This window comes from Bos taurus, chromosome 8, assembly GCF_002263795.3.
Source record: "Bos taurus isolate L1 Dominette 01449 registration number 42190680 breed Hereford chromosome 8, ARS-UCD2.0, whole genome shotgun sequence".
NCBI classification, from domain to species: Eukaryota; Metazoa; Chordata; class Mammalia; order Artiodactyla; family Bovidae; genus Bos; species Bos taurus.
Genome location: NC_037335.1, coordinates 80911556 through 80921453, shown reverse-complemented (window position 1 = coordinate 80921453; position 9898 = coordinate 80911556). Strand labels below are relative to the sequence as shown.

The following is a 9898-nucleotide window of genomic DNA, read 5'->3' as shown; positions in this document are numbered from 1 at the left end:
CAGTAACAACACTGGCCATGAAATTGCTCTAGAGGAGGTTTCTTTCTCCCCTTTCCTTGCCAAAGGAAACACAAGTTTCCAAAAAAAAAAAAAAAACAACCAAAAACCCTCGGGTGAAGCACCTCTGGCGATGATCAGCATACAGCAAGAGACAGAGAGGGAGTGTTTCTTTCTCAACAGCTTCGGGCTGACTTGGATGATTTCAAACACACCCTCTTCTGCAAAAGGCACTCACATATTGTCTGTTTATAAATCATACAGTGGGATTCCTTACATGGGAGTTTTTCCTACAAATATAAAAGAGATAAGCTGAGGACATGATATAACAAAGAAAAGAGTATAAGAAATACACATCTTGGATAAATGTGCGCTTTTTTTTTTTTAAAGGACATTTAATATAACAGTTTAAAAAAATTTCATTGAAAAGTTAGGAATTCCAATAAAATTATCATTAAGAAGCAAGGTACTAGAGGATGAGAGGTGGAGGGTGGCTAGCTTTTCAAATGGCCAAAGGTTTAAAGGATAGGGCCTGCTCTTGAACTAGAAAGACCATTCATTCACACATCAGGGAATGTGTGAGAGGAGGGAGGTAGTGGCAGAGAAATAGGTGAGGCGGGGAGGGAGGGGGCGTCCTTCAGGATGTGGGCGTAGGAAGGAACGCGCCAGAATCTCTGGTGGGAAAGATGGGCTGTGTCCCCCTTGCCCCTGCAGTTGGAAGAGACCCTGCCCAAGCCAAAGGCTGCCCTCACCGGGACACGACCGAGCTAATGGAATTGTAAGATGTGCCACTGTTGCAGCTTGAGGCGTAGGCCTCCTGGCCGTTGCCGTCGAGGTTGATTTTGAACACAGAGGACGCCTTCAGCAGGAAGTCCGCTGCGTCCCGACGCCCCAGCTCCCGCAGTTTGGACATGAGAATGCCGACAGTGCTCTCGGGGTAGGAAGTCCATTCCCGGAGCAGGGCGTGGACTGGGCTCGGGAGGAACTCCTTGGGAGACCCGTTATTGGTGTTGTACTTGGCCACAAGGTCGGGGAGGCCCAAGTTCATGGCAAGGAGGCACCAGTCCTTCCCCATGGGGTCGGGCGGGTCCAGCAGGCGACTGAGTTTCCTCCGGGTCAGGAGGTTCAGATCTGACGCGTGGATGTCCATGCCGAGGCTGGCCTGCGAGTAGACGTCGTGACAGCCGAAGCACATGATACTGCTAAAGCTCTCCTTGTACCCGCCCATGGTGTTGGTCAGTGAGGTCTCCTTGAGAGTCTGCGCCCGGAAGAAGTCCCGTGGCTGGTAGATCATGACGGGCTCGTGGTGCTCTCGTAGCTGCTGGGGGCTCAGGTAGTGCTTCACCGTCAGCAGCCCGGGCAGCGTGGTGGCCATGACGTTCTCGATGGTGCTGCACACGGAGTCCAGCAGGAAGCAGCACTTGATCTTCTCCGTCTCCAGTCCACGCACCTGGACCTCAATACCCTGGCCGTGGTTGACCAGGAGCACCAGCAGCTCGGCCCCGCGATTGGCGATCTTGCAGCCGTTCACCCACAGGCGAATGTCTGCATCCCCCTCGTTGCTCTGCTGGTGGATCCACCGGCACAGGTTCACCTGCACCTTGTGGAAGATGCCACATGGGAAGGGGGTGAGGTGCTCCACCGGGACGACTCGCACGCCGCCGTAGACCCGCGCCTCGTCCTCCTCCTCCGTCCAGGAGCGGTGTAGGCTGTCAGTCTTGATCAGGGCGGGGATGTCCACCATGGTCCCGCTGCTCAGGTCCCGTGCACAGATGTCCATGGCATCCAGGATCTGCAGCAGCTCCTCCACGTCACTGTCGGGCACCAGGCGCTGGACGTCCTCCATGGTGTAGCGGCCGCGGTAATGGTGCAGGGCCCGTGGGGTCTCCACAGAGAGCAGCTTCCCCAGAACGTTGGTGCACAGCCAGCGGGGATCCAGGAGCAGCACGTCCTGGACGGTCTCGCTCTGCATGATGTTGATCTGTCCAAGGGGACAAGGGGAAGTCATGCATTAGGAACACAGAGGGCCAGATAACCCAGCTGCTCAAACCACTAAGGGGCCTGAGCAGGGATGAAATCTGTGCAGATGCCATAAGGAAGGACCCAGGACATTCATATGGAGGGGTCTCAAAATCAATTCTCAGCCAAGAAATACCAGCTTGGCAATGTCATAAGGGAGATTCTGAAAAGACTACCTTTGACTCTTATTATAAAAGGCCAATGCAATAAGAGAGGGAGAGACAGAAGCCAAATGCAATGGGTGATTTTTGGCTGGATTCTGAATCCCAAAATAAATACACAAATGAATAAAATTAGCTGTAAAAGAAAATACTGGGACAAGTGGCAAATACTTGAAAGAGGACTATAAATTCAACCATAGTATTATATCAACGTTGTGCTTCCAGGATATGATAATCAATTATATTATGGTTATGTGGGAGAATGTCCTCCTTAGCAGATGTGAGCTAAATTATTTAGAGGTGAAAGGTCATGATGTTTGCAAAGCAAATAAATAAACAGAAGAGAGACAAAGCAAATTTAGCAAAGCGTAAACAGCTAGTTAAATTAGGTTTGGAGGATATGAGGATACATCCTACTGTTCTTGCAACTTCTCTGAAGGCTTGAAATTTTTCAAAAAAGATAAAGAATGTTATATTAGACTGTTCTGGAAAGATATGCTACCATAGTGGTTGGGCCTGGAGGGGAAAGGGAGGAATGAGACGAGAGGTGATGGCCAAAGGGGACTTCAGCTTTTCCTGTCATACTCATTTCTTTAAAAAGCAGAAGTTAGAAAACAAAATGACACACACACACACAAACAGAAGCAACTTTCTTCTGTCCTTGGTTAGTTCTACAAAGATCAGTGATCTCGCATGGAGGCTGAGACCTGTTTGCACTGGGAGTACTTTTCTCCGCATGAAAAGTGAAAGAGAGTGTTAGTTACTCAGTGATGTCCAACTCTTTGCAACGTCATAGACTATATCCTCTGTCCTTGTAATTCTCCAGGCAAGAATACTGGAGTGGGTAGCCATTCCCTTCTCCAGGGGATCTTCCTGACCCAGGGATCAAACCCAGGTCTCCTGGGATGCAGGCAGACTCTTTACCATCTGAGCCACCAGGGAAGCCCCCACTTTTCTCCCTGTAGTCTTAAGTCTTTGAGATGCCCTCTGTTCAAACTTGAGACATTTCTGGAATGCAGAACAGTGTCTTTTAGTTTTTAATAAGGCATTTGGTAGAATGGGCTTCCCTGATTCCTCAGTTGGTAAAGAATCTGCCCGCAATACAGGAGACCCTGGTTCAATTCCTGGGTTGGGAAGATCCCCTGGAGAAGGGATAGGCTACCCACTTCAGTATTCTGACCTAGAGAATTCTGTGGACTATCCATGGGGTTGCAAAAAGTTGGACACAACTGAGCGACTTTCACTTTCACTTTGGTAGAATACTGTCTGCAGTTTAGTCCTAGACATAACTATCTCCTCAGGGTCACCGAAGACAGACAGATACACTGTGCCTTATTGATAGCGACTAAGGAGACAGATGACTGAGTGCAATGTGCGATCCTGAGCCAGAAAAAGACAGAACAACTGATGAAATCTGAGTGAGAACCTTAGATTATTTTCTAGAGAGCAGAACAGTACTGGAGAGGGGCTGGCAGCCAGAGTAGGGCATCCTGATTCAGATTTCCCTTCTTTTCTTTTTACCTTCATTTACTTATTAAAGTCTCAAGAGCAAGGAGAGAAGAATTGCTGAATTGACTAGCTAGAAAGTTGCTGGTCAAATGCCAGAAGGCAAGAGAATACGTTATTAAAAAGAGTGAGCTTATTATTGTGGTTAAAATACATACGTTTATATCTAGCACTATAAGGTGAGCTTTGGTCCTTCGTTTTTCCCATCCTTGGAGGCAATCGTTTAAAGTACTGCTGGAGGGGCTAGTGGATTTAGCCTGTGGTTTCATGGGGATTCAAAGACTGACACAATCATTGCCTGAGGCTCTAGGTTTTTAGGATCACTGGCTTCTTGATTTAATCAGAATTTCAAGCCTATATGATCCATGGCCAAGGGCCCAATGTGGCCCCTGAGAATGGGGAGGCAAACTTCTTGTTTGTAAGATTCTCTGAACTGCTTTTGGGTTTTCATGTTCAGAACTGTTCTTCTTGTTCCAGACTAGCGTATACTGTTTCCTGATTTCACAAGATGGAAGCATGTGAAGGCTACGCCCCCTTTAGAGGGACAGGCAGCATATGAAGCAATTAGAACAGACTTCCCAAACTACATCCCAGTGCTGAATGTAACACAACCAGAAACAGAGATTTCTATTTCTTGATCATCTCTGGGGACCACCGCTTGGCACATCTTAGTGTCTCCAGATGTCATCTCCCTGAGGATACATCACTGCCATTTCTTGACTGTCTGTGAACCCACTAGGTCTGTGTGTAGCTGACACGCCTCATGGAGAGCAGTCATCCAAGCTGCAGGAATCACAGCTAAGCACCAGGTGCTATGCGGAGAGGGAGGAGAGGCCCAGTCACCCAGGGTAGTGGGAATTCTGCCCTCAAACTTAGAGAAGCCAGAAAACCAACCAACTAAAGCAAAGCGAAAAAAAAAAAAAAAGACAACAACAAATAAACAGCCCTTTTAAGGTGGACAGGAGAGCAGAGGATCACAGTTCAGGAAATCACTCGAGCCCTCCTGTGAGGCATCAGGGGCAGTGAGCAGTTGCCACTCTGCCCCTCCAGCTCATCCCACCTTCAGATGCTGGAAATGCATCCCGGGGGGCTCCTCCCAGATCCCTGCCAGGCTGGAGCGCTCACCTCGCCAGCACTGTGGAGCTGCTGGGCGATGTGCCGGAGGTCTGCCTCGCTGGCCAGGGGGTTCAACTGGTCCTGTACGTCGTACACGAACTGCTGCAGTGACATCAGCTGGTTGGGGCCATTGAGCTTCCTCCAGGAGGGCAAAGTGGAGATGATCTTTTCACATAGGTGAGTCATTGGAGGGCAGACCTAGAACATGCAGGATGGGCAGGTCAATGTTCTGCTGTGGGGACTCAGGGGGAGCTGGGATTAAAAATGACGCTGCTCACATCTGCACTGCTGCATGGAATTTTTTGGGTGCACTCATGCTTTTTTGGCTAAGTACTGGGGCAGGTCTTTTTTTTTAAATTTGAACAACACTAATAGCTTTATTTAACAAACACTGAATAACTACTATGTGCAAAAAGCACTGTGTTAGGTGCCTGGGGCAGTTCTTTTCTCAGACTGCCTTTAAGCAGAATCTATTTCACAAATCTACAAGTTTACAGAGGCTTTCACTTCTGTTCATGTTAGACAGATGGTGAGGCTTTGCAATAATGGTTCTGGAACTGTGGACTCCGTGACCTAAGGTGCACCAACTTCTGATGTTCCCCCACCCCCTTGTAGTGAGGGTTTCAGCCAGGGGATGACCACTTTATGAACAAAGAGACAGGAAAAGAGAGTTAAGTATCATTATATCAACATTAGATGGGTTTTTACCAGTAAATTAGGTATCGTTGAGGATTACTGTTGAGATGTACATGTGTGCTAAGTCACTTCAGTCGTGTCTGACTCTCTGTGACCCTATGAACTGAAGCCTGTCAGGCTCCTCTGTCCATGGGATTCTCTAGGCAAGAATACTGGAGTGGGTTGTGTGCCCACCTCCAGGGGATCTTCCCAACCCAGGGATCGAACCTGTGTCTGTTATGTCTCCTACATTGGCAGGTGGGTCTTTACCATTAGTGCCAATTTGATTAATTCTTGATAATTGTCTTGTAATAAGCTTTTCATCTCTTAACTTGGTTAAATAAATCAGTCTGTGCTACAGACTCATATAATCAACACATCTTCCTAATTAAACCTCCTATGCTTTTGAACTGTGGTGTTGGAGAAGACTCTTGAGAGTCCCTTGGACTGCAAGGAGATCCAACCAGTCCTTTCTAAAGGAGATCAGTCCTGGGTGTTCTTTGGAAGGACTGATGCTAAAGCTGAAACTCCAGTACTTTGGCCACCTCATGGGAAAAGTTGACTCATTGGAAAAGACTCTAATGCTGGGAGGGACTGGGGGCAGGAGAAGAAGGGGACGACAGAGGATGAGATGGCTGGATGGCATCACTGACTCTATGGACGTGAGTCTGAGTGAACTCCGGGAGTTGGTGATGGACAGGGAGGCCTGGCGTGCTGCGATTCATGGGGTTGCAAAGAGTCGGACACGACTGAGTGACTGAACTGAACTGAACTGGCCATACACTGCACTGCATCATTTGTTGGGCAGTCCCTTTTTCAATCACATTTTTATGCCCCCTAAATTCAACAACATTCCCAGGGCTAAAAGCAGTGGGTTTGGTGAGTTCTATCTGCCTGATTTCAGGAGCTATGGGGTACAGGGACGTGGAGCAGATATATGCCACACCTCAGCTCAAAACGCTGCAGGGAACACAGGCCCTTGTCCCACCTGGTGGGCAGGCACTGAGCCCTTCACAGACCACTGTTCCTGATTGCCACCCACGGGGTTCTGTGACCAGGTTCTCTGAGGCCCTCCAGGCTTACTCCCTGCCCACTGAGTGCTGTAGTGCGACCCCTTTCAGAAAGTCGGGGTCAGGCTTCATGAGAGAGGAGAGAGTTCCTGAAAATTCCTAAAGCACATCCGGAACTGGAGCCTGGTGTTGTAAACAGGTCACTTCCATCAGGTAAACAGTAAATTATAACTGAAGAGGGCCTCTACCAGGTAGGGGGGTAAGAGCCGTATCCTTGTTACACTGGAGCTTAGACAAAAAAACAGTCCCTGGAGCACTTTTTTTCTCTTTTTTTAGCGTTTTCCATTAGAACATTTGCTCATTTCAGATAGCTTTTTGAATATTATGGATAGTAATCTTTCATATGCCAGAAGCATTGAAAATATTTCTTTCCCCAATCCATGTCACCTTTTAACTTCATTTATGGAATTTTGCCAGAAAAAACTTTTTAAACTTTTATGTTGTCCAATGTATTTGAACAAACTATTGGTGTATTTTCTTTGAAAACTTCTGAGGTTCTCTGTCTTGGTTTAAAAGGTTTCTCGAACACTCTCGAGGTATTTTAAAAATAAATTCTCTTGCATTTCTATTCAAGATACTGCTTTTTACATTTAAATTCTTTAATCTGCCTACAGTTTATTTTGGGGCTGCGTAGTGAGTAGGAGTTCAACTTTATTTCCTTCCAGGCAAATAGCCAGTTGTGCCAGGTCATTTATTAAATTTCCCCATTAAAGTTAAATAACATCTCTGTTTTCTGTTAAATTTCTGCAGATGTTCTGAACTATTTCTGCCCTCACTAATCTATTCCATTTATTTACTGATTGCAGAGCCTTTGTGTTCACTTATTCTTCTATTGAAATATTAAGACAAAAACCCCATGTCCTCAATCTCATTCAGATCCTAATGAGAACTGTACAAAGTTTACATAACTTAGGAAAATGAAACACTTCCTAAGATCTTGCCATCTAAGAACACCATCTCATTCCATTTGGTCATCTATTATTTCTTCAGTGAATTTTGTTGGTGACTGTTTTTCCACTTTTCTGCATTTCCCAAATATTTCACAATATGTTTATTCACTTTTGAATTGCTTTTGTAATTTTTAGGAAGCAATTTTACTCTTAAACAAACCACTAAAACTCAGAATTTCATACACTCTAAGGTAGTCTGTCTTGCCCATAACAGCTCTTCATCTCGAGGCCATCTCCTCATTTCTCTACTCTTGCTCACCCTAGAACAACAGGATAAAAACGTGGCCATGTAGACACCTTGTACTGGGTCCCCTGAAAACCAGACCAAACCACGAGAACCATACAAAGAGGCACAAAGAGGTCCAAATCCCTGGCCACTGGCTGGTCCGGCTGAAGGTTGGGTCCAGCCCTCCCCAGGTATACTCACCGAAACAATCTGGCTCCGTATTTCTTGCAGGTGATTTCGAAGCACCTTCATGTCCTTAGACCCAGAAGCCCCGGCATCCAGAACAAAGAGCTTATTTGAAATGTGAAGATCGTTCCCAAACCTAAGGGAAGAGCAGTGGCCTCCTGAGAGTGACGCAGTCTCCCCAGCTGTTTCCACAGAGGGCCAGGCTGCTGCTGGTCCAAAGAGCTGGTGGGGGGCAAGGAAGGGCTGGTGGCCTTGTGGAGACACACTCCCACCTGCTGTTGGCTGGCCTCTGTAATGTTGCCCTGGTGTGGAGGCCTGGGGACACCGCCTGCTCCAGGTGCAGACAGGTGCCAGGTTCCACAAAACTGGGGAACACAGCTTCCCCCGACACAGGAAGGGGAGGCCTAATGAACTCACTTGACCAGGGAGGAGAAGAGATGCTGTGGAAGCTGATGGAGTGAGAAAGAGGGATGAGCATGAAACAACACCTTAGACCTAAAGTATTAACTAGTAGGTCACCAGAAACCGTAACAACATTGTTAATCGGCTACACTCCAATACAAAATAAAATGTTCAAAAAAAAGTATGAGTAGAAGCCTTATTTTTCATATCAGGAAGATAATAGGTAAGTGTGAGTTGATAAACCAAGAATTCAAATTACTAGCATATTAAGTAGAGCTTGTAGGTTCAAAATTTTGGGGGGGATAGACACTAAGTAAAAATAGATACTTCTACGCTGTGATTCTAAGCACATCCATATTCCTCAGTGAAACAAAAAAGTTTTCCAAGAATACTGGACATAAAATGCACTCTGATATTTTCTATCATGTTCCTCTTACCTACATTCTACTGCAGGCCTCTGAAATGAAGTTTATGATCCACTAGCAGGTTGCAACTTATATTCTAAGAAATAGTGATTGATGTCCTCATACACAAAAAAGAGAAATATGCGAAGTGACTGATATGTTAATGAGATGGAGAGAATCCTTTCACATTGTGTATATATATATATTGAATCACCACTTTGTATAATTTAAATAGCTTACAATTTCACTTGTCAATTATATCTCAGTAAAGCTGAAAAAAAAAATGCATAAAACAGCTAAAAAGAGTTACCTCTGGGCAGTGGTACTCCGAGGCTGCTGATTTTTATCCTGTGCCTTTTACTTCTGTTTCATTTGTTATTATGTGTACTGGTGGCTTTGGTAACAACGAAACATACAATAAAAATTTCAGCCCAGCCAAAGAGACCTTTCAGGGCTTTCATTCCTCCCTCTGGGTCACCTGATTTCGGCTGCATTGCCTGAAGATACAGCAGCCACCTTACCTGTTCCTGATCTCTTTCAGCAACGAGGTGTCTTTGTCATATCCAAACTCGCCTCCAGCTGAACGAGGAAGGTTCACGATGTCGGCATGGGTGGCCACCAGGACAACTCGGAGTGGGTTCTTCAGCTTGCCGCCAAAGGCTGAGGGCAGAAAGTGAGCCATTTCACACCTGCCCAGGTGTGAAGAGCAAACCTCCACCCTGCCGAGGTGAGGTGGGGTGCTCGGCCTCAGGTCTGGGCTGCCTTGCTAGGTGGACGAGACTGGTACATTTTGTCTGCAGACTTGCAAACCTATGCCTGCTGATCGGAGTGACCTACAAGGTCACTAGAAGGTCTAGGCCTGGCCAAAGATGGAATGAGCCTATTTTCTGGGCCTCAAGGAAGGCTGCTCAGAAGTGGACCAGAAGCGACCACAGAACATGTCGCAGCTTCTCAGATCTTCCAAGTAGGCCTTGTTTGCGTGGTGAGGGGAGATCTAACCTCTGGCTGGGGGATGCCCTTTTCCAAGACCAGAGCCAGCTCCTGAATGCAGCACAGCACAGAAATGGCTCAGAAGGGAAACTCCTGTAGTTCACATCAGCAGAGAGCCTCTCACTTATGGCAGTGTTTAAAATGAAAACATGAGAAAGGAGGGGACAAAAGTGGAGGTACCCTGAAGGGAATTAGC

The 9898-nt window shown here is 46.6% G+C and overlaps 1 protein-coding gene across 4 annotated transcripts in view; it reads right to left on the bottom strand.

Annotated features, from left to right (window-relative positions):
- Positions 1–366: 366 nt before the first annotated feature.
- Positions 367–9898, bottom strand: part of DAPK1 (death associated protein kinase 1) — a 209989-nt gene continuing 200457 nt past the window's right edge. For all 4 annotated transcript variants that reach the window (XM_024995907.2, NM_001206038.2, XM_024995909.2 and 1 more), the window contains exons 23-26: positions 9234–9372; positions 7922–8042; positions 4809–4997; positions 367–1978 (exon numbers count right to left, since the gene is read on the bottom strand). In XM_024995907.2, coding sequence (XP_024851675.1) covers positions 746–1978; positions 4809–4997; positions 7922–8042; positions 9234–9372 — 1682 coding nt within the window. In that variant the 3' untranslated portion in view covers positions 367–745. The remainder of the gene's footprint in view (positions 1979–4808; positions 4998–7921; positions 8043–9233; positions 9373–9898) is intronic.